We start from the raw sequence: 18,662 nt of genomic DNA, 5'->3' as shown, positions 1-18,662 counted from the left end.
GATGGAATCCACAGTTTTGACTGGAAAGCGTTAGTCACTCGGCAGACGCGCCGCTGCGATAGGTCATCCGTTGGCTTATCAGCTCGAGCTTCGACTTTCCTTGCCCGCCGCTTATCGGCAGCTCATCTTTCGTTCCCCACATTATTTCTCGTTCTTAACCTGGAATTTCCCCCCCGTGGTGGTCCATCTGCGTAGAGTCCCCAGTCGACAGCTCTCGCCCTCTCTCTTGTACCCACGGGGTAATTCTTGGCTGCTGCAGTGTCCGTCTCGCCATTCTGTCGCCGTGAAGGGGCGCTGCGACTATATTAGGTAGATAGACAAGAACCCGCTGCCCGCTGCTATCAACCATGCATTTGGTACCAAAGGAGGTCTGTGCCCATCTCACCTCCTCCCAAAGTCTAGGTATACCCAAGCTGACCAGTATCGCGCCTCTCTAGCTTGACAAGCTCGTCATCTCCCAATTGGGATTCCTGGCCCAGCGCCGTCTCGCACGTGGTGTGCGACTCAACCATGCGGAAGCTTCGGTACGTTGCCAAAAAAAAAAAACAATTCCCTTGTAGAGTTGACCCTCGATTGACGAGGAGCAGCGGCTAACTCGCATACCTTTAGGCGTTGATTTCATCCAACCTGCAGGAGGTAACTCATTCTCTTGAGGCTTGCTACCTTTCTCGTGACTTACCCTCATGCTTGCGTAGTTGATCCGTGATGGAGAGTATTCCGTGGCCGATCTTATGTCCATCGGCAAGACAATGCTGGGTCGCCGGCACGTCCTCCCCTCGGTTGTCTCGACCCTGGTCGAACTGCAAGTCGAGGGAACCTTCCCGACGGGCACCTACCTTGTGACCGTGCATCACCCGATCAGCAGTGATGACGGGGACCTGGAAAAGGCGCTCTACGGAAGCTTCCTCCCCATTCCGCCGGCTGACGCGTTTCCGGACCCGGACCCCGCCGACTACACGCCCGAGAGCATGCCCGGAGCCATCGTGCCGGTCCCGAACAGCCGCATCACGCTCAATGAAGGAAGGAGGCGCATCAAGCTCAAGGTTATGAGCAAGGGTGACCGGCCCATCCAGGTCGGCTCCCACTATCATTTCATCGAAACGAACCCGCAGCTGCACTTTGACCGCCTCCGTTCGTATGGATACCGGCTAGACATCCCCGCCGGCACGTCCGTTCGGTTCGAGCCGGGTGACACCAAGGTCGTTACGCTCGTGGAGATCGGGGGCCACCAAATCATCCGAGGAGGAAACTGCCTGGCTTCTGGCAAGGTGGATCTCAGCCGTGCTGAAGAGATTATGATGCGCTTGCAGGCAGACGGATTCGCTCATGTCTCCGAACCCACTGCGGACGCCGCGCTTGTGACGCCCTTCTCCATGGAGCGGGAGGTGTATGTGCGCATGTTCGGCCCCACGACCGGAGATTTGGTGCGTTTGGGGTTGACCAACCTCTGGGTACGTGTTGAGAAGGATTACACGACTTATGGAGACGAGTGCACGTTCGGTGGTGGCAAGGTTATTCGGGATGGGATGGGCCAGTCTTCGGAAAAGTCCACTACGGAGTGTCTGGATACGGTTGTCACGAACGCGCTGATCATCGACTGGACTGGCATCTTCAAGGCCGATATTGGTATCAGGGAAGGGCTTATCGTTGGTATCGGCAAAGCTGGAAACCCGGACATCATGGACGGCGTTACGCCGGGTATGGTCATTGGCTCTTCGACGGATGTGATTGCTGGAGAGAACAAGATCGTGACTGCTGGTGGATTTGATACGCACATTCACTTCATCTGCCCTCAACAGGCGGACGAGGCACTGGCTTCTGGTATCACGACATTCCTGGGTGGAGGTACGGGCCCCTCGACCGGATCCAATGCCACCACCTGCACCCCTGGACCCACGCACATGCGCCAAATGATCCAGGCGTGCGATCGCATCCCGATGAACATCGGTATCACGGGTAAGGGTAACGACTGCGGTGGCGTGAGCATTGAGGAACAGATCAAGGCGGGTGCTGCAGGATTGAAGCTACACGAGGACTGGGGCTCTACGCCCGCTGCGATCGATAAATGTCTCGAGCTGTGCGATGAGTACGATGTGCAGTGCATGATCCACACCGACACACTGAACGAGTCCGGTTTCGTCGAGCAGACGATTGAAGCCTTCAAGAACCGCACGATCCACACCTACCACACGGAGGGAGCGGGTGGCGGCCACGCCCCGGACATCATCTCGGTGGTGGAGCACCCCAACGTCCTCCCCAGTAGCACCAACCCGACCCGCCCATTCACCATGAACACCCTGGACGAGCACCTCGACATGCTGATGGTGTGCCACCACCTGTCCAAGAACATCGCGGAGGACGTCGCCTTCGCGGAAAGCCGGATCCGCGCGGAGACGATCGCCGCAGAGGATGTCCTTCACGATCTCGGGGCCATCAGCATGATGTCCTCCGACTCGCAGGCCATGGGCCGCTGCGGCGAGGTGATCCTGCGGACGTGGAACACGGCGCACAAGAACAAGGCGCAGCGTGGGTTCCTACCCGAGGACGAGGGCACGGGGGCCGACAACTTGCGCGTCAAGCGCTACGTCAGCAAGTACACGATCAACCCGGCCATCGCGCAGGGGATGGCGCACATGATCGGCAGCGTTGAGGTGGGCAAGATTGCGGACTTGGTACTGTGGTCGCCCAGCTCGTTCGGCACGAAGCCTGCGCAGGTGCTGAAGAGTGGAATGATCGTGATGTCGAAGATGGTAGGTCTTCACTTTTCGTTTTGGGGGTCATCAATCAAACTGACAACAATCCTAGGGCGACCCCAACGCTTCCATCCCCACCGTGCAACCCGTGATCATGCGTCCTCAATTCGGCGTAAGTCTTTCTTGTGGCCTATGTGATAGTAAGCTAATAGCCCCATCAGGCCATGGTCCCCAGCACCTCGATCATGTTCGTCTCGCAGGCCTCCATCGACGCCGGCGTCGTCCAGACCTACGGGCTCCAGAAGCGGATCGCGGCCGTCAAGAACTGCCGCAACATCGGCAAGGCGGACATGAAGTTCAACGACATCATGCCGAAGATGAAGGTCGATCCGGAGAGCTACCGCGTCGAAGCCGACGGGATGCTCTGTGACGCGGAACCGGCGGAGACTCTGCCGCTGACGCAGGATTACTTTGTTTACTGATTAGTCCGGTTAGAGGAAAGATGGTGATGGTGGTGATGATGATGATGATGATGGAGATAAAGACCGCGGATAGGATTATACCTAGTAGTGTGACGAGTTTCCTTGATGATGCAGTGATACCTTTTGGGTTCTCTTCTTTGCTTGTGTGGTTTGTTTTTTGTTGGTATCCAGACTAGCCTTTTTTTTGTCGTTCTTGTGTACAGACTCTTGGCCTGTTCTCCACTGTTTACTTCTTTATCCGGTGGCGAGGCTTATAGGGGAGGGGATTGCTTGTGGGTGGTTTCTGGTCTAGGAATTGTGTAGATGCCCGCTAGGAGGGGAAGGGAGGGAAGGTAATGGAAAAAGTTGGTGTAGGTAAATGCCCACGACAGCGCATTACCCATGCACTTTGCTTCCCTTCCAATCTACTTTAGGTAATGACAAACATCTGGTCACTTCACAAAGTTACTAGTAATTATATGGACATGTCCCAAAGCCAATCCCCAACCCTACGTATGCTACATTCTGACCCAACAATGGGAATAACATCCACAACAACACACTGACCTCCCTTCCCCCCTCTTCCCTAACATCTTTAGAACACGCGTATCTAAAACCCCTAGAGCACCACCCACCCATTCCCCTCCCCTTCTAGAAGAGTCGCCAAAGAAACAAGACTAAAGCTCCATCTCAACCTCCGAATGATTATTCCCCGTCGACATCAGCGCCACGGCCGTCGCCCACGCCTCGTAGCTATCCGCCTGCGCGGCGCGGTAGGCGTCCTCGCGCCGGGTCCGGGTTTGGGTTCGCTTGCGGCGTTTGGGTTTGCGCGTTGGCTGGGTGGTGCTGGTGGTGCTGGTGGTGCTGGTGGGTCGGTGGCGTTTGGTTGGGGGTTGTTGGATGGGTTTGTCGTTGTTGGTGGTGGATGAGGTGGAGGGGGATGGGGAAGGTGATGGGGATGTTGAAGGTGAGGGCGAGGGGGAGGTGAGAAGGTCGTCGATTAGGGTTTCGGAGTGTTCTTCTTCTTCTTCTTCTTCTTCTGGGGAGGAGGTGGGGTGGGTTTGGATGTCAGAGACGGGAGTTGTTTGGAGTTGGGTGTTGGGGGAGGTGGGATGTGGGTCTTGCGGTTGGACTTGGGGGTTAGTGGTTGTTGTTGTTGGTGGTGAGGGTGTGGTGTCTGTGTCTGTGTCTGGGGAAGGGGGGATGGTTTTGTTGTCTTCAACGAAGGGGTCCCCGGAGGAAGGGTTTAGCTGGGCTGATTGTGGGAGGTCGTAGTCGACAATCTCATCGGAGGCCTGCTCGTTGAGAGTCGGCCACGACGATGGAAGGGAGCTCAGGTTGTAGGCTTCGCGTTGGGAGTCGGGCATGGTCTGGAGGAAGGTCCATGCTTGTCGGATTGTGTTGCGGTGGGTTTGGGCTGTTTGGGGTGTTGTGGGGGAGATGATGGGGGGCTGGGATGGCGTGGTGGTGGTATTTGGGTGGGGGAAAGGAGTGGGATTGTAGGTGGTTTCGTTGATGGTTGCGAAGGAGGAGGGGAGGTTGAGTTCTTCGGTGGAAGATGCCGAGGAGATGGTGGGATTTCTGTGTGGTGGATGAGGAAGTGATGGCAGTGACGACGATGGCTTGCGTGCTTCAAACTGCTGAGTGTCGAGTGTCATGCCGGATGACTGTTGGCTTGATTGTGGGGTGGCGGAGGGAGCTGCTTGCCTTGACCGGTTCCTTCGATGGACAAGCTCCTCATCGTTGGAAATCATGTCGCTCATCACCTGGTCGTGAGCGAACTCGGTACCTGAGCAGAGGTGGCCGAAGAGGTTCTGCATGGAGATATCTTCGGTCCAGGTCACTGGGTCGACGGTGCAGGGGTGGATGTCTTTCGGTTTGAACGCGGCAACAAGATCACACAGTTCCGAGTACGAGGAGTGTCGGGAGTAGGGGAAGCGCTGGCCTATTCGTTAATCAACGCCAACGCAGCGATATCGGGTGGGATCTTACGATGACTTTGGGAAGCGCCTCGCCTTCCGTAGGGTGCTCGTCACCCGGCAATTGTGTTTCCTCAGCACGGCCACGGCCTAGCATCTTGACCAGCTTCTCTAGAGGCATCTCGTCTGCGTCCTTCAATCCAAAGCTGTCCAGTGGTAGCACCTTTCTTTTCGACTCGAATGCCTCGATAAGAGCCTGTCGAGTATGCGATAGTGCCTGGGTGTCATGGATCCGCTCGAAACAGAGCTTCTCCAGCTGCTCCATGGCAGACTTGTCGGGCAGCTCGAGCTCGTGGATCTGATACAAATCACCCCCTCCTCCCCCCGCCCCCAACTCGGGCATCTCGGCGCCGTCCTTTGTCCGGTTGACCACCGGCATGATGTAAACGGTGCCCTTCGACCTCGCCACCGAACACTGCACGCCGGGCTCGCAGCTATGTATTCGAGCGCGCTCGTCCTCGCTTAGACAACCTGGAACGAAACGGTTTCCTAAATCAAACCCACAGAGCGAGGGAACCTCGTTGATGCCTCCTTCCACCCGTGAAAAGGCAAGCGACCTATAAAGGTCCATCTGGTATCGATCGACGTGAACCTTGCCAGCTTAGCATCATAGACAGTCCTCATATCCAGACAGGCAGAAGTACCTTGGACTGGAGCGCCGCAGAAAGAGCCATCCAGACTTCTTCGTACCCCAGGGTCCATGCACGGAAGTAGAATGTCGTGTTCTCAGGATAGGTCTCGACCTTGCGCAGCAATTCGGCCAAGCCTTCCGCTTTCGACGGGAATACCCGACAGATATGGGATGGACGGGCAAAGGTGGTGTCGAGATAGATCTTGTCCAGCTGCCTGGTCCCCAAAGTGTAGGGGATCAAGATCGGGTGCCGGATGATGCCGTTGACCCACCAGGGTTCAGCTACATCGCAATGTCAGCAAGCGAGGAGAATATCCCATTGAAGGACGGACACACCTCGGATATCACCAGTGTACAGGATGGCCTTCCCATCGCCTTCGATCAGAAACATCACTGCACCGGTGCAATGGTTCGCATCGAGGAGGGTGACCCTGATGGACAGCCGTGGGGTCAGGTCGATCTCTGTTGGCGTGTTTAATGGAATAGGCCTCTTCATCAAGCGAGTCAGCAGTCTAGGGCAGGATAGGGCTCGTCGAGCGCAAATACCAGCAGCTTGGACAGGTGCTTGTAGTGCAGTCTGCGCGATTCGAGAATGCCTTTACTGAAGTTCATCCGATGAGGATACTTTTCGAGCCGTAGGAGGAGCTGGCCAAACCGTAAGCTACTGCGCCAATGGGGTCTTCAAACGTGTCTAATCACCTCGCGTGTGGCTGCTGAGCAGTAGATGAAGGGCGCTCGGAAGGACTCGAGTCCCTGCAGGTGGTCACTATGCACATGGCTCAGGAAGCAGACCAGCGGAGGAGGTCGGTCTGGGCTCTTGCGGAAGTAATCGACTGGCAATGATCCTCAGCATCGATGTTACTCATTAGGGAGAAGGTTGGTTGCAAGATGGTTTACTTTGTATATAGGGATATTCTACTCGACATCAGATTTGCTCGCATTGATCTATTGCGTGGTGTCCACCACCAACCTTGGACAATCCCATCAAAGGTAGACATGATCTTCACTATCCTCCTAAGAATCGGGAAAATTTACCCTAGGGTTTCATGACCATTATATATGGATGAAGGGCGAGTTACTAGAGTCTGTGCTGTGCGGAGACCAAGGGAAAAGAGGAGAAAAGAAAAGGCAGAGAAAGAAGCAAGTATGACGGGTGGTAACGTGACTGGGCATTTTCATGGATGGAGCAAGGAAAGAAAAGCACAGGCAAGTCCAACGTTGAATGCTGCACTCGACGCATTACTATTGCTTACTATTATTACTGCCTTACTTGAAGGCCAACTCGTTGGCTCTGCTGCAACAAACCTCATCAACACCAGCTGTTACTCCATACTTTTAAGGCAATCCAGATCATACCGCCTTTTTGACCCCGGGCCCCATTTTTACCCTTTCGGACATTGTCTGGCCCCGTCGATTGTCTCAATCCCATCCGCCAAACGGGAACGAAGAAAGGAGATATTTTTCAAAGAAAGAATCAATCACGAAAAGACAAAACAAAAAAAACAAAAATAAAAAGTCATAACGCTGGCCCAGAATCCTCCTCGATTCGAGTACCTATATGGACTCGGGCAGTCCAAGTGGCCTTGCAGTTGAACCATTGAACCTCTGTGAGGCGAGTGGGCGACAAGATCGGAGTGAGTGCCAGAACGGACCCGCCCGCCAACGCAGGGCTGGTGTGCCATGCTATGCCATGCCATCATCATCATCATCACCACCACCACCGACGTGAGGCGGCCAGAGTGTCTTACACAATTACGGTGATGGATCGACCTGTTGTCATCGATTCAGGCTTGGCTACGAGTCCACGCAGTCGGTCTCCGATGCGATGCGCTGGTCAGTCGCCTGCGTGGTTTCGTCGATCCCAGAGTCAGCCGACTGATTCAGAGTTGAACGGCCGATAAGTATAAAAAGGTCAACCCAGGTCACACAGGCGCTTTTCCTCGTGAATTTCTCTTCCTTTCGTCGTCCTTCGATCACCAGCAGACTTACTTCTCCTCTGCGTCTCCTCTGCGTCTCCTCACCCGAATCAGGGTAGCCTTAAATTAGACCGCATTCCACTAGAATGGGCCCGATTCCCCATCGTTTCTGATCGACAAGCGGGACGGATTAGGCTTCTAGTTCTAACGGTACCTGAAGCCAAGGCGTCGGGTGGTACGTCACATTATTATTCGCCTCCAGGAAGAGTCGCTCCCCTTCTTTCCATTTGGGAATATCTCCGATAGATCATAGAAGGGAAAAAGGAAGGGAGGGTCGGAGAAGAGAGTTGACTCCGTTCCTCATCAACCGGGCTCTCGGATCGCGTCTTCCCATTGTTCTTCGTTCATACCTCAACTACGCCTCGACTGCAACACCTCCAATCCACGTGTATGGTAGGGATTCCATGCAACCATCTCGGAGAGACATGCCGGCTCGCATTGTTCTCCTTCATTAGAGACTGTATGAGGACGGAGTGTTGGCTGAAACCTTGACCAAGTCGGGCTTGTATCCACGCACCTCCTGTCTCCTATTCTAGGCTTTCTAGCCCATCTTCGATCGCTCATTCCGACCACTACTATTGTTGATCGACAATCTCCGGCTACCCCCTTCCGCAACCAGATACATCTCTGGTATCTTCCTCACCGTCTGAGCATTCCCCCTTCTCGCTCTCATTCTTTGTCCTCCTCATCTCACCCCAGTATCCGTGCACTCTGTTACCCCATATCTGTCCTTAGGGTCATCTTCTTTATACCCTCTCCCACCTCTCCCGCCCTTCACCGCATCTCTCCTCCACTACTTGCTTTGTACAACTTTGCGTACAACCCAATCCTCGCCACTTATCCTCAGTTTTCCGCCTTGTCCGATTCGAATTCCATCAATCATCTTCAATATGCACAAACCATCGCTGGCTCAAATCGTGCACAGCGCACTGTTCCCACGGCCGCGTGCGAGCGACCCGGCAACATTCTCAGTTCATATCACCCGTAATCTGGTCCCAGAAGTCCGCGTTGAAACGTCCACTTTCTATGGATCGCTCGACTGCATCGAAGCTCAATATCCGGGACTAGACTACTCACATGGCCCTCACCGCATGAGGCTCAGCCGGTTTCCCTGGCACCGCAGACTGTTCCGGGCCTTCGATGAGTTGGGCCTGACAGAGGCGGAGATCTCGTCCCTCTGCCGCTGGGAGGGAACCAAGTCAGCTCGTGAGCGATATGAGATCGAGGAGGGCGTGAAGGTACGCGACACGACTGCAGATAGTATTCGACCCGCATCCCCTTCTCCTCTTCCGTCCGTCGAAGTGCACTACGAGGACGGCCCGGAACCCGCCAAAGAACCGGAACGCAGAGCAGAGATGCCGATCCCCGAAGTTCGCACCCCAAGCGACGTCATTGATGACCGCGGCATCGACTGTATCCTTGAAGAAACCGTCGAGGAAGATTACAGCGAGGATGAAATGGAAAGCTGCGGGGTGGAGCTGAACCATCGTCTACTGGCCGCAAGCGCTGCGCGCGAACAGGGTGCCAATGTACCACTGGACGAAGACTGGGAACAATGGTTGAAGGAAGCCGGGGAACGAGGAAGCTATACTGACGTGGTGAATGCGATTCGAATGGGTCAGCCCTTGGGATACCTATACGACATACCATCCTCGATGCCTCACATGGGTCGAGCAGGCATTCGCCCCTCCAGCTCGCTATCAGAGCCTTTCACACTACCATCGCCATCCACTTTGCTCGCTTCTCGACGAGCAGGAGGCCACACCCCCTCCCGAGCTGCTCGTTAGAAGAAGAGTATGCCACCAGAGGAAGAAGAGACTCTGATATTGTTCTTTTGTTTTTCGGATTAGCGAATGGGCTTGGCTGTTCTGATCGATGCATTTTCAGCGCTCCGGTGGACAGGCGTCTTCAAGCGTTCTATTTCTCTTGACTGGTTGTTCATAGATCTCCTTGGTTTTTGTTCCTGGTGTGAATCTGCCCCTCAACAATGTTTAATACCCGGACCAACCTGCTACTTATGTTGGGCATAGATACTTATTGATTGTTGAGGATCATAGTTTAATTACAATATACACGATATTTGATAGACAGGAGGGTGGCCCAAGTGACTCTGAAAAATACAGTGTGTAGTCAAGTCCATCGGGCGGAAAAGGTTCTCCGCGCCGCGCCTGAAGTTCCCCGCGACTCCCCGCGACTCCCAAAGCTCTCTTGCACCTCATCCTCCTTCCTTTCCCCGGCTTTAACCAATGTCGTTCTTCGCCCACTTTTTCGGGATCCGCGCTCGTTAAAAGGTGCTTGGATCTCTATGCAGGATGGGTTGAGTTTCTGTATAATCCTTGCTTCTTAGCCATCCCCAACTCCTCATCCGACCACCCCCTGTTCTCCCCGCACCCAGTGTCATCATGATCAAAGCCATCTTCTACAGCAAGTTCGACACCCAAGAGGGTAAGCTAGCCTTGAGAAACTCAACTTGCTGGCAATGACTGATTTCATCTAGGTCCTAAGGTCGTCCACCAGGTCCCAGACGGTGCTATCGTTCCCTCCGCCGCCGCGCCCTCGCAGCCCCCCTTCCTGACCTTCTCCGACATCTCCTTCTTCGTGATCCCTCGGCAAGAACTTTGCGGAAACCTGATTCAGGTTTGCACCAATGGCTACCGTATCCTGGGCTACCCGATCTGTATGAAGTCGCTCCGCTATGACCGCAACGAGTTCATCTTCAACTTCTGTGTGGTGCTGGCGGAAGAGGAGGATTTCAGCACCTACAAGAGTGTTGTGCAGAAGCTCGCGGATCTGATGCACGGATTGGAGGAACAGAATGGATTCTTGTCCAGAGATCATTCAAAATCCGGCGAAGGCAAGGTATATAGCTTGTGCGAGACTTTGATGGAGGACTTGAACAACTACTGCGAATGCATGATCCCTATCGGTACTTCTTGCCCCGCGCTTTACGCCGCATGCGTACTCCGACTGCACAGAGGGATGCTGACGGTCATCCAGACGAGCTGAATACCCTCAACATCAAACTTTTCCCAATCTATCCGGCTCCTCCGCCAGTCAAGGCCTGGCAGGTCCCGTTATTCACGGTCCGATATCAGACGTTCATGGATGAGAACTGGGATCTGACCATGCAACGTGTACGTCGCATTTTTCTAACCACCCCCAACATAGCATAAGCCTGACCAACGCTTCGTCCAGATCGTGCCCCACATCAACGGAGTCAACAGCGTACGGATCATCTCAATCCTAGCCGATACCGACTTCTCCCTAACCTGTCGAGCCATCCGGCACCTCCTATACTACGGGTGTCTCTTTCTGCTCGACATCTTCTCCTTCTCAGCGATCTATGCGCCTACCGCGCAGTTCAGCTCGACCATCGCCATGGACGAGGACATGCAACATGAATGTGCGCGTTACGTCAACACCTCCTTTGCCTCGCCCGTCACTGCCGCATCCGCCGCCCTCGCCGCCGGCTCCGACCCGGACGCCGTCTGGCCGCCGGTGGGCGACGTGCTCACCACCAGCAGCGCCAGCGTGACCGCGCCCAGCCGCACCCCAAGCCCGACCCTCCTCTCCAATGCCGTGATGGCCACCTCATCCAGCGTCACCGTCACCCCCAGCCCGGCCGCAGTAGCTGCCGCGGCCGCAACGTCCGTATCATCCGAGCCTAACCCTGGCACCTCCCAAACCCGCGGACCCTACGAGAACCGCCCGGTGGTAGACGGCGCCGGTCTGGTCTCGCTGTACGCCAGCCTCAAACAAGGCCAAAACATCAAGCAATGGTACCTCCATCACAGCCGCGAACTCTCGCACATCGACATCCGCCGCTTCATCACCTTCGGCGTCATCAAGGGCTTCATCTACCGCGTGCACAAATACGCCGTCGCCACGGGCCAACCGGCCCCCCCACTCAAAGCCTCGGCCCTCTCCCACAATTACCACTACCACCACAACAACACCCAGAACAACCGCCACCACCACCACCACCATCAAAGCCCCGCAATCACCCCCGCAGGCGGGGGAACGCTCCAGATCCCCATCTCCAGCGGCCCCTCCTCGCGCGGCCCCGGCACGGGCACGAATTCCCCGTACGCGTCGAGCGCAGGCGACGAACCGGCGCCGATTGCACAGCACAGCCAGCACCAGCACCGCCAACACCATCACTCAGATGGACGGGAGCACTCGACCTCCGTACACAGCGGAAGTCGTCCGGGGACGGTGGCGACACTCGACAACAACGAGGACGACGAGGACGAGGACGAGATCGACGACAAGACGCTCTCCAAGTATCTGGACGGGATGCATTGTTTCGATCAGATCTGCACGGAGCTTGAAATCAGCGAGCGCGAGCTTACGGCGCGGTTGAAGCGGTTCCCCGGCGAGGTGTTGATTATCCATCGGTGACCCGATCCTCGCGAGGGGGAGGGGATGTGGTTTGGTGGGAATGTATTGATACCCTGTGGTTTTAGATTATACGTCGTATGCAGTAGAGACGACGAGATCATAGACACTTTGCAAAGAGTGGTCACTAAGTTACAGCTAGCCTACAGTACCTCTCCCGCGAGGCTAGAAATAAGCTATGATACGATGCTCCTAGCCATGTGCTTACTGACTGTAACTGAGCCTTGAGAATGTTTCTTCTATCAGCGAAGAGAATACGAACAACGCCCTCGTGAGCGACCCGACTGACGCACAGTAAGCCACAGATGTCCATGTAGATAAAAAAAAAAGAAAGAAAAGACCCTCATCTCGCCCGCGTAATCATGTCATAACGCCCGACCCGAAATCCCGTAATATCCCGGAAAGGAAGGAAGTAAACTCGCTGCAAGCCCCATGACCCGGGAGAAAAGAGGAAAACCCAAATAATCGCGTCATCTGATAAGACAAGACCCCCACCGTGATTCGCTCAGCGAAGCCCAAGATAGATAAGAAAAAGAGAATATACGTCAAACATGCATACACCGACGTCATAAGCCTATGGTCATGATAATGGTAACGGAAGGAGCAAGAAAATTCTGCTTACTCCTGCTCGTCGTCCCACCCTTCCAGCTCGGCCTTCTCCAGCTCGGCCATCATGGCGGGCTCGAAGACCGTCTCCTCCCTGCCGGGCACGCTGGTCTTGCTCTCGCGGAAGACGGGGCCGATGCAGTCGCGCCAGCGCTTGCGGCGGTCCATCAGGGTGCGGGCAACGTCGCCGATGGCGGGGCGGCCGACGCCGGCGGCGCTGGCGACGTGGCCCCCCGCGCCGGCCCCGCCGGCCCCGCCGCCGCCGGGCCGGTGCTTGGCCTGGGAGCCCTTCTTGCTCTTGCCCAGGGTGCGGGTGCGCTTGAGGTAGGCCTGCTGGACCTGGGAGTCGAGGTCGTCGTGGATGGTCATGTACTCCTGGTGGGCCATGCGCTCGCGAGCGATGTCGAGGAGGCGGGTCTTGCGGGCGCTGTTGATGATCATCTGCTTCTTGAGCTCGCTCTGCAGCAGGCGCAGCCGCTGCGCGATGTCGTCGTCGTAGTGCGCGTCGTAGTCCGGGTTGTCCTCAGCCCCCAGGAACCCCACGTGCCGGAGCTCCGCCTTCAGGCGCTCGTCCAGCTGGGCGTGGTCGAGCTTGGCGGCGGGGGTCTTGAAGCCGTTGGGCGAGGCGTCCGGGAAGGCCGTGGCGGAGGCGAGGGGCTTGTTGTTGGCGTCGGCGTCGGCGGGGGCGCTGCTGCCGCTGCCGTTGGGGAGCGGCGGAGGCAGGGACGGATGGTCGAGGTCCATGGAGTCGCCGAAGCCGTTGAGGCCGTTCGTGGTCGTCGTGCCGTCCCCGTTGGTGGTGGTGGTGTCGTCGGGACTGGAGCGGTGCTCGTAGCGGAGGAGGGAGTAGAGGCGGCTGACGAGGGGGCCGACGGACACTTTGTCGGTCTCGACCGTCTCATCCGTGACCTGGTCGATGTTGCCGCGGCCTTGGTTCAGCGGGAGACGCTCTTTGTCGCCGTTCGCTTGATCGCTGTTTCCGAGCCCGTCTTCTTCCGCCCACGTCTCCGCGTAGTGTTTCTTGCCGCGTCGGGGCATGATGAACGGGCTTGCTCGGTCGCCCTGGGGTTTGTTAGTTAGGGTGTCAATGACGCTGGGCGAGAGCGGAGAGGTACCTTTTCCTTGAGAAATGCCATATCCTCTTCTGTCATCGGGCGGACGTAGGGGTCCACGTACGCGAGGAATGTATTGGCGCTGACTTGGTTCGTGGGCTTGGAGTTGCTGAAGTCGCGGTCGGGCGGTACCCCCGCCATCATGTGGCTCAGATCGCTGCGAGGGAAGCGGTTGACGCTGTAGATAAATTTCTTCTCCTCATCGGTCATATCCGGCGTGACCTCGCGAATGTGATAAATGGTCGGGTCATCGAATTTCAGTGGGTTGGGGCCGAACACCTGCACCTGAGGCACGGCCGGGGCGGGCTCGGGCTGGTGCGAGCTGGAGCTGTCGTCTGAATCCTCATCGGAACCTTCGCCTTGGGATCCCTTGGCGGCCTCAGCGGCCTCACGGGGGGATTTGGGCGAGAGGGAGGCATCGTCGGAGGCGGCGTTTTTGGACTTTTTGGAAGCTGGGGATGCGGCTGGTCAGGTCAGTGATGATGCTCGTAGCGACAGGAATGAGGGGGAGGGGGAAAGGCGAAAGGACTGCAAAGACTCACCTCCTTCGACTTTGGTCTCCGCGCCATCCTGTCGCGCCAGGCCATGCGCTCCATGGGCTAGAGGTCGATCCTCCTTGGAGCTGCTGCCTCGTTCCTTTCTCTTCTTGAGCTTGCCGCCCTTGAACACCTTCTCTTCATCCTCTTCGTCGGCTTCGCGCTTCATCTTCAGTCGGTCGCTGCCGCCGCCCTCGCGATCGCCCAACTCGGGCTCATCCGCCACTTCCTTGCGCTTCTGCGATAGCTCCCGGATGCCGGCATTGCACACGTCTCCGCGGGTCTCGGCCAGCTGACTGAGCGTCTTGAGGTGTTCCATCAACATTTCCAGCGACTTGGAATCGGGGATCGGCCCCACCCCGCCCATGCGTTCCAACAGCTCTCCATATTGTATCGAGGCGTTCATCATCAGCTTCGAGGCATCGTTGTCGAGGTAACTGTAGACGGGGCCGCCGGCGGTCGGGCCAGCACTGAAACTGGAGCTGGGGGTGGTGTTGCGACTGCGCGAGGGGCGCACCTCGCGATCACGCTCACGGTCCCGGTCGCGGTCCCGGTCGCGACCTTTGCCCTTGCCTTTGTTGGCGGCGGGCATATTCGGATGGTGAGGTTATGGAGGTCGGTAGTGGAAAGCTGGGGTAGATGAGATGAGAACTGTCCGAGATCGGCGGGCTAGTGGTCCATAATGTTCCACTCGGGGTGTTGAAGCGTCGTTGTGTAGACGCTTGAGTTGGAGGGCTAACCGATCAGTTTTGGCGATTGTTCGATTCTGTTGGCGAGGTGGGCTTGGTCTGTTGTGCCTGTGCCAGTCCCAGTTATCTGCCTGTTCCATCGTTCCTGGGGAAAGTGACAGCACGTGAGGGGAAGCAGCATGTGAGATCACGTGCTGTGACTTAGTCAGAAGTGGTGTTCTCACGTGACTGGGAAGATGATCTCGACTTTCCTCTTTAGGACTAGTTGTCTATCAGTGCTACTCCGTCCCTTAGATTAATTTTGATAGGCAACTGGAACTTGAGCTTGTTATTCACAAACTGTGTTTATATGTCACTATACTATCACCGTACTATAAGAATTTGGACAGGACAATTGTCAGTAGAAATGTGGCGCTCACCGGGTTGCAGGCTAAGTTGGCTCTTGCAAGAGTGGATGCAAATCCCTCCATCCGTACTTCGAACGCAAGAAGACCAGCATTGAGCTCTTCTGCTTTGGTATGGGAAGACCAAATAGTACCCTATGGTACATGCCGAAAAGACTCCCGAGTCCCAATCCAATTGTCAGAACAGGCAATAAGCATGTTTCTTGCTCTTGCATGGTTTGCATGCTTTGCCTACCTGTACACCGCTCTACACCGCAGACCACAACCGTGGAGTCAACACCAATCCATCGTCAATCAATCTATCCATGATGTAGCCGCAAAGTTGCCAGCAAAGATCCTTAAAATCTATTGATGCTTGCATCGTGCAGAGAATGAGTCTCGCCCCCAATGCGACAGTGGTCTGCATCATATTTCGGAGCCAGTCAGCCGCAGTCTCCCGCAAACGTCTGCTGCAAACAGGACCGATCGGCACCCAGGTCACCCAAACAACCGCAATGAACATAAACACGCAGACCTGAGGAGCTGAGACAGCCCAAGACCCTCGGAGCCCTGCATGAACTGCCCCTGCAGCTCTGCAGCTCAATGTCCGATGCAGTAGATTCAGCAGCAGCATTGCGATCCTGTCACTGACGGGCAAATCCGACCCATTTCCCTTAGTTGCCCTACTGTCAGCATTCCTCCTGGCTATCGGCCTGGACACTGCTTGCATTCTTCCTCGTTCAGTGGCCAACATGGATACGAATCTCTTACGCCCCGCCTAGCCAAACCCGGCACACTCTGTTGGCTGTGCTGGTTGTCTTTTAAGTCGCTGGCTCTCCCCTTCGAGTGGGCGGTAGGCCCCCATGCGATCGCCTTCATCATGAGTAAGTGTCTCAGCACCGGAGAAAGGTATGATTCCTAAGTAAGGGCTGCGGCTAATTCACTTGCCCATAGCTGCCAAATCACTTACCACGTTCACGGAGGTCTTCTTTGCCAATCCGGGGCAAGCAACTAACGCAACACCGTCAGTGAATGTAGGTTTCCTGTCCGAGTTCCGAGAAGACAGGGGAGGGAAGACTGACGAACGTCGACATGCTCGCAGAATAGCGCCGCGTTCTCCTTGAAGCTCGATCATACCGTACAGACACTGTCAAGAAAAGGCGCCCCTGGCAGAGGCCCAATCGAAGGATTTCTCTTCGTCCCCAGCCTCGATGCTGCCGACGCGTGCAACAATGCCACTGCTGCATACGTTCCTGCCAACGTGACTCGCCTCGACGATATCACCCCGCTCGGGAACCGCAAAATCGGCCTGGCGCCCTGGATCAGTGTTGACTGCACGCGAGCGTTCCTCAATGCTTCACAAGACGCTGGAACTGATGCGCTTGTATTTTTCCAGCCCGATAGCAATGATTCCCAACCACCGCCGGCAAGAGATCCAACATGGTCCTTAGGGGATGAGGACGACTGGAAGAGCACAAACAAGTATCCGGTGTATGCGATACCCGGGCCGGCGGGTGTCACCCTGATGGAGAGGCTATCGTTGTACGGAACTGTGAACGACCCTGACGGTGGGTTTCAGTCCGATTACCAGTTGATTTCCGTGATTGATATAGGTGAGTCGTCCCTGCTGGGCGGTCTCGGGTAATTGGTCCTAATAACAAAAACCAGAAAGCACCAGCCAAACCATGCCTAGTCTCTGGGGCTTCATTCTAGCTATCTTGGGAACGATCCTTGTATTGAGTGTGGTTCTGCTCGTGTTCTATCAGCTCGTACAGAGGCGGCATCGACAGACCCTTCAACGGCGCATGGAGAGCGGGGACATAGATCCGGAGCATCTGGGGATGCATCAGCTACGGGTCCCACCGGATTATTTGGATACAATGCCAGTATATGTCTATGGAATCGAGACCAACGCTGATCACGACCACGGATCCGAGGAACGGCCTGCTAAAGATACAGCCCATTCGCATGCTCATCCCACCTCAATGGGATCTGCAGAAACGATCGTCGCCAACGTCAAAGCTGACCACCGTGACACTCCACCCCGATTCTCCTCAGAAACAATCATACCCAGGCCAGAAGCCGCCCGGTTGAAGGAAGTCGAAGGCAGAGCCGCATCCATTTACTCCTCCCGAAGCGGGAGCGGCACTTACTCCCCCCCGCGAGCAAATGACAGGTGGCAGAAACATCGACTAAGCCGATCACAGACGACCTGCGCGATCTGTCTGGACGACTATGTGTCGGGGGAGTCCACCGTGCGAGAACTACCGTGCGGACATATCTTCCACCCGGACTGCATCGACACTGCATTGACCCAGTCCAGCAGTCTGTGTCCACTGTGCAAGAAGAGTGTACTGCCAGTTGAGCGCTTTCCTGCGCCAGATATTCTGATGCAGATGGCGGGGAATTGAGAGGCGAAGTACATCAAGAACCTTCCTCCAGTGTGCTATCATCGCCACAGTTCTTATTACAAAAACCTGGGACTCAAATAAGTGCTCTGGCACCAGCTTCGCTCGGTGAATTCTAGAACAACATTCAGCATACCTTCGGCTATCAGTGGATCACCTCGCATGGAATTGATGGCACTGAAACTTGCATACGAAAACCTGGTATCGTCTGTTTCAATTGCCTACGAGTGCAATCCGCAAGTTAATCACCACACTCCCCGCGACGTGAAATACAGAGCTCTATGAACGAGAGACAAGACTGCGACGCGAAATGGACCAATAGCTCAACCTATGCTTTGGTTTCGGCAACAAGAACAACGGAGCCATGAAGTCTGAGGTAGTGGCTTCACTATACCCAAACTGTTTTTACCATCTTGATGTCTAACAGTATTCTCCACACGACATACGCATCGACCTCGTGAGGGGCATGTGCACCGTGAGTACGGAAATAACAGCTCAGATCTTTAACGAACACCAGTGGCGCGGCGGCTTCAACGTCCTGGGCCCAGGGTTGCTACGCCAACCTTGTCATCGAGTTTCCGCCCCGTTTAACAACCTAATCCAGATTATCCGTGGTCCAAGACTTGGAGTGGGACTCTCTGGAAACTTGGAGCTAGCTATAGTGGTGGTTGCAGGTCGCCGCAAGCGTACCCTTCCCGTGATTACTCCACTGGACTGGCTGAGTGGAGCATGGAGATGGGAACAGCTGGAGATTGTGAATCGGGGCGAAGATAATCTTGGGAGCGGGAGC

At 55.7% G+C, this 18,662-nt stretch overlaps 6 protein-coding genes across 6 annotated transcripts; 4 read left to right on the top strand and 2 right to left on the bottom strand.

Moving 5' to 3' along the window:
• The first annotated feature begins 169 nt into the window (after positions 1–169).
• Positions 170–3,606, top strand: BO95DRAFT_442845 (urease Ure). The gene is made up of 6 exons (XM_025586534.1): positions 170–368; positions 438–524; positions 610–636; positions 696–2,750; positions 2,806–2,865; positions 2,915–3,606. The coding sequence occupies exons 1-6, from the start codon at positions 348–350 to the stop codon at positions 3,173–3,175; spliced, it is 2,511 nt and encodes an 836-aa protein (XP_025442260.1). The 5' UTR covers positions 170–347; the 3' UTR covers positions 3,176–3,606.
• Positions 3,607–3,757: 151 nt separating this feature from the next.
• Positions 3,758–6,762, bottom strand: BO95DRAFT_514482 (putative DNA repair protein; the record flags this gene model as incomplete). Its single annotated transcript, XM_025591678.1, has 7 exons — positions 3,758–5,094; positions 5,147–5,725; positions 5,778–6,046; positions 6,101–6,254; positions 6,311–6,409; positions 6,464–6,597; positions 6,735–6,762. 7 exons carry the CDS (start codon positions 6,760–6,762, stop codon positions 3,832–3,834), a joined length of 2,526 nt encoding a protein of 841 aa, XP_025442259.1. The 3' UTR covers positions 3,758–3,831.
• BO95DRAFT_132939 (uncharacterized protein) lies at positions 6,534–7,363 on the top strand. Its single transcript, XM_025580526.1, has one exon. The coding sequence runs from the start codon at positions 6,824–6,826 to the stop codon at positions 7,274–7,276; it is 453 nt and encodes a 150-aa protein (XP_025442258.1). The 5' UTR covers positions 6,534–6,823; the 3' UTR covers positions 7,277–7,363.
• A 1,267-nt stretch (positions 7,364–8,630) lies between these two features.
• BO95DRAFT_453229 (nitrogen permease regulating protein NPR2) lies at positions 8,631–12,141 on the top strand (the record flags this gene model as incomplete). Its single annotated transcript, XM_025588196.1, has 6 exons — positions 8,631–9,408; positions 9,832–9,835; positions 10,088–10,185; positions 10,238–10,666; positions 10,738–10,874; positions 10,936–12,141. 6 exons carry the CDS (start codon positions 8,631–8,633, stop codon positions 12,139–12,141), a joined length of 2,652 nt encoding a protein of 883 aa, XP_025442257.1.
• Positions 12,142–12,756: 615 nt separating this feature from the next.
• Positions 12,757–15,202, bottom strand: BO95DRAFT_482216 (histone acetyltransferase NGG1; the record flags this gene model as incomplete). Its single annotated transcript, XM_025590235.1, has 3 exons — positions 14,399–15,202; positions 13,860–14,320; positions 12,757–13,806 (listed from the first exon to the last, which is right to left on the bottom strand). The coding sequence occupies exons 1-3, from the start codon at positions 14,982–14,984 to the stop codon at positions 12,757–12,759; spliced, it is 2,097 nt and encodes a 698-aa protein (XP_025442256.1). The 5' UTR covers positions 14,985–15,202.
• An 889-nt stretch (positions 15,203–16,091) lies between these two features.
• BO95DRAFT_132765 (RING-H2 finger protein) lies at positions 16,092–18,107 on the top strand. Its single transcript, XM_025580525.1, has 4 exons — positions 16,092–16,348; positions 16,419–16,498; positions 16,567–17,077; positions 17,133–18,107. Exons 1-4 carry the CDS (start codon positions 16,345–16,347, stop codon positions 17,873–17,875), a joined length of 1,338 nt encoding a protein of 445 aa, XP_025442255.1. The 5' UTR covers positions 16,092–16,344; the 3' UTR covers positions 17,876–18,107.
• The last annotated feature ends 555 nt before the right edge of the window (positions 18,108–18,662 follow it).

Source organism: Aspergillus brunneoviolaceus (genome assembly GCF_003184695.1).
Source record: "Aspergillus brunneoviolaceus CBS 621.78 unplaced genomic scaffold BO95scaffold_34, whole genome shotgun sequence".
Taxonomy (NCBI): domain Eukaryota; kingdom Fungi; phylum Ascomycota; class Eurotiomycetes; order Eurotiales; family Aspergillaceae; genus Aspergillus; species Aspergillus brunneoviolaceus.
The sequence above is the reverse complement of the archived record's forward strand: the minus strand, read 5'-3'. Positions and strand labels throughout refer to the sequence as shown.